Source organism: Plasmopara halstedii (genome assembly GCF_900000015.1).
Source record: "Plasmopara halstedii genome assembly, contig: Scaffold_322, whole genome shotgun sequence".
In the NCBI taxonomy this organism is placed as follows: Eukaryota; Oomycota; class Peronosporomycetes; order Peronosporales; family Peronosporaceae; genus Plasmopara; species Plasmopara halstedii.
In genome coordinates this window covers 1,209,630-1,211,944 of record NW_020187243.1, presented here as the reverse complement: position 1 = coordinate 1,211,944, position 2,315 = coordinate 1,209,630, and the positions used below count along the sequence as shown (strand labels likewise).

Genomic DNA, 2,315 nt, shown 5'->3' with positions numbered 1-2,315 from the left:
GTATACTCTTGGAAGTCAAGCTTCCTCTGTGCAAGGTGCCGTGTGCCCCGTCACAGGATCTGTGTACATTTTGCACCGAGGAAGTATTGACTCAAAGAGTCCACGCTGACAATTATACAGAGGTTGTGTTCGAACGCCACGAGATTGTGAGCTAATCAAAAGCTACATGTTATCTATTTGCTCTGTTTTTCCAAGAGAACATTTATTTAGGATACTTGATATACATGGTTTATTATATCTCATGATAAATAATCTTGTTGTCAGCTAGCACTTTACGTGTACCACGGACTCTGCCGCAAAATAGTTAGTTAAATAAAGTTTCAATTTTGAACGGAAGAGCGTCTTCACCCTGGTTAACGTTTTAAGTACTCTTAGAGGTAGCCGATACTCTTCTAGATGTAGCCCCATCAACTTCATACTTACCGAAACTTTACTAACTATGAACACTGATTGTACAAAATTGCAATGTGAATTCGTATAGTTATACAGTGTTCATTAAATGCGATTTTTTCAAAAACGTAAGGAATAAGTACATGAGATTGCAATCTTTACCCGATTACTTGGGCAAAAGTAAGTATTGAGTTACCTGAGCGGCTCTCAGTTCTGCTCTTGGGTGGAGCATACAACCCATTCTCTGAGCATTGTTGTAGCAGGTTTCTTAAGTCAAAACTTTCGTTTCGCAAGGCGCAAGGAACAAATTTAAATGTGTACGTGTACCGTAATACGGTCCCTACCTTGTTATATTTCGGCTTCCAAGTCTGAGGGACGATCAGAGAATCGGCGGCCAAAAAGCCAGATTGAGTAATCGCTCGCCTGAAGACGTTCATCAGTCATGAGAATGAGCTGATGAGACACCTCAAGAAGCGATCCCACTGGAATCCAGTAGAAAGCAGTTGACACCCGCCATGAGCCCGCTGACTTTGAGCGTCAATATCTTTGAAGGCTATAAAAAATGGAAAAATGTATTTCTTCGGGCGAAGGAGGTCATAAATAATTTTGGCCGTGATCCAAAAGAAGCTACAGCGAGTCATGCCTGACGCCTCCCAGCTAGGAGGTTGCACGCGAGAATGGGAGCCAGACGCAGTATCATTGCTGACATCCGTAATATTTTGGCTGCAGCAGGTGAGATTAAATCTCGAGCAATTAACACGGAAATCACAAATGCGAAAATAGATTTCCCGGATTGGAAATCCACAGCAACAAGCATTAAAAGACTAATTCTGCAAGTTCATTGATGTTTGCCGAAGGCTTTACATTGAGCTGCCGCCTTAAATGGTGCTTGTCAAAGCGAAACCAATTTCGGAAACGATCGCTGATTGTGAGAAATTCCTAGCGAGTTGGGGCTGATACCAGAAAAATTGTAAGAACGGAGGACTAAAATTCTTCTTAACTGCGAAAGCTGTAATTTCGATCAGCACAATCCTCATATTTAGAAGCAGTTAAAAATTGAGATAATTTCAAGGCATATGACCCAAGTCTTGTCTATACATTACATTTTGCTCCGGGTTGTACGGGACCGTGAGCTGCTGTACTACTCCAGTTTTCTCACAGTATGTTTGCAAATTCTTGCTGGTATACTCGCCGCCGTTTTCACTTCGTAAAATTTTAACACATGAGTCTGACGATGCCTCGATGTAGGTCCGAAAGCTGATGAAGTGCTGTAGGACATCGGACTTGGCACGCATCGGATAAACCATCGAGAAACGCGCCGACATCACACTGAACGTGACGAAGTAGCGAGAGCTTGACACATACGATGGGGTGATCGGCCCGGCGACGTCCGAGCATTCGACTCCAACGCGCCGCTCGTATTGCTCCTTTAATACTTTTTTCCCGTGTGTTGTGGGAATGGGGCGCGCGTCTGCTTTGCCAATGCGCAGACCCTGCAGGTTTCCGCCGTATCGCACACTTTTGTCTTGGATCCCAGTGCTCCCGAGCGAATGAGTTCGTTGACAGCGTGGCGCGACGCATGACCGAGCCGGCGATGCCAAAGCTCACCGCTAACGGCCAAATGACACTCTGGTGCATCTTCTATATCAAGTGTGATCAGCCTGCCACGTTTGGTACCCATAGCCACTACCGTACCTCTTTGCTTGAAAGTACAGCCGGAACCGGCCATTTCGATCGACATTCCCTTTGCCATTGCTAATGACGCCGAGAACAAGTTCCGTGTGAGCTCTGGAACCTGTAACGTCTTCTCAAGTCGAGCGGCGAACACGCGCTTACCTACACGCATATTGAGTGCAAAGGTACCTCTTCCGGCAACGACCATCATGATCCCGGCTAAGACGACCGTTATGTACATAAACGCACTA

The 2,315-nt window shown here is 45.4% G+C and overlaps 1 protein-coding gene across 1 annotated transcript in view; it reads right to left on the bottom strand.

Moving 5' to 3' along the window:
• Positions 1-1,819: 1,819 nt before the first annotated feature.
• PHALS_08381 (e3 ubiquitin ligase) overlaps positions 1,820-2,315 on the bottom strand; it is a gene marked incomplete at both ends in the record, with an annotated part of 1,313 nt that continues 817 nt past the window's right edge. The window contains 2 exons of the mRNA XM_024723720.1: positions 1,820-2,226; positions 2,304-2,315. The exon at positions 2,304-2,315 is cut by the window's right edge and continues 69 nt beyond it. Coding sequence (XP_024574668.1) covers positions 1,820-2,226; positions 2,304-2,315 — 419 coding nt within the window. The remainder of the gene's footprint in view (positions 2,227-2,303) is intronic.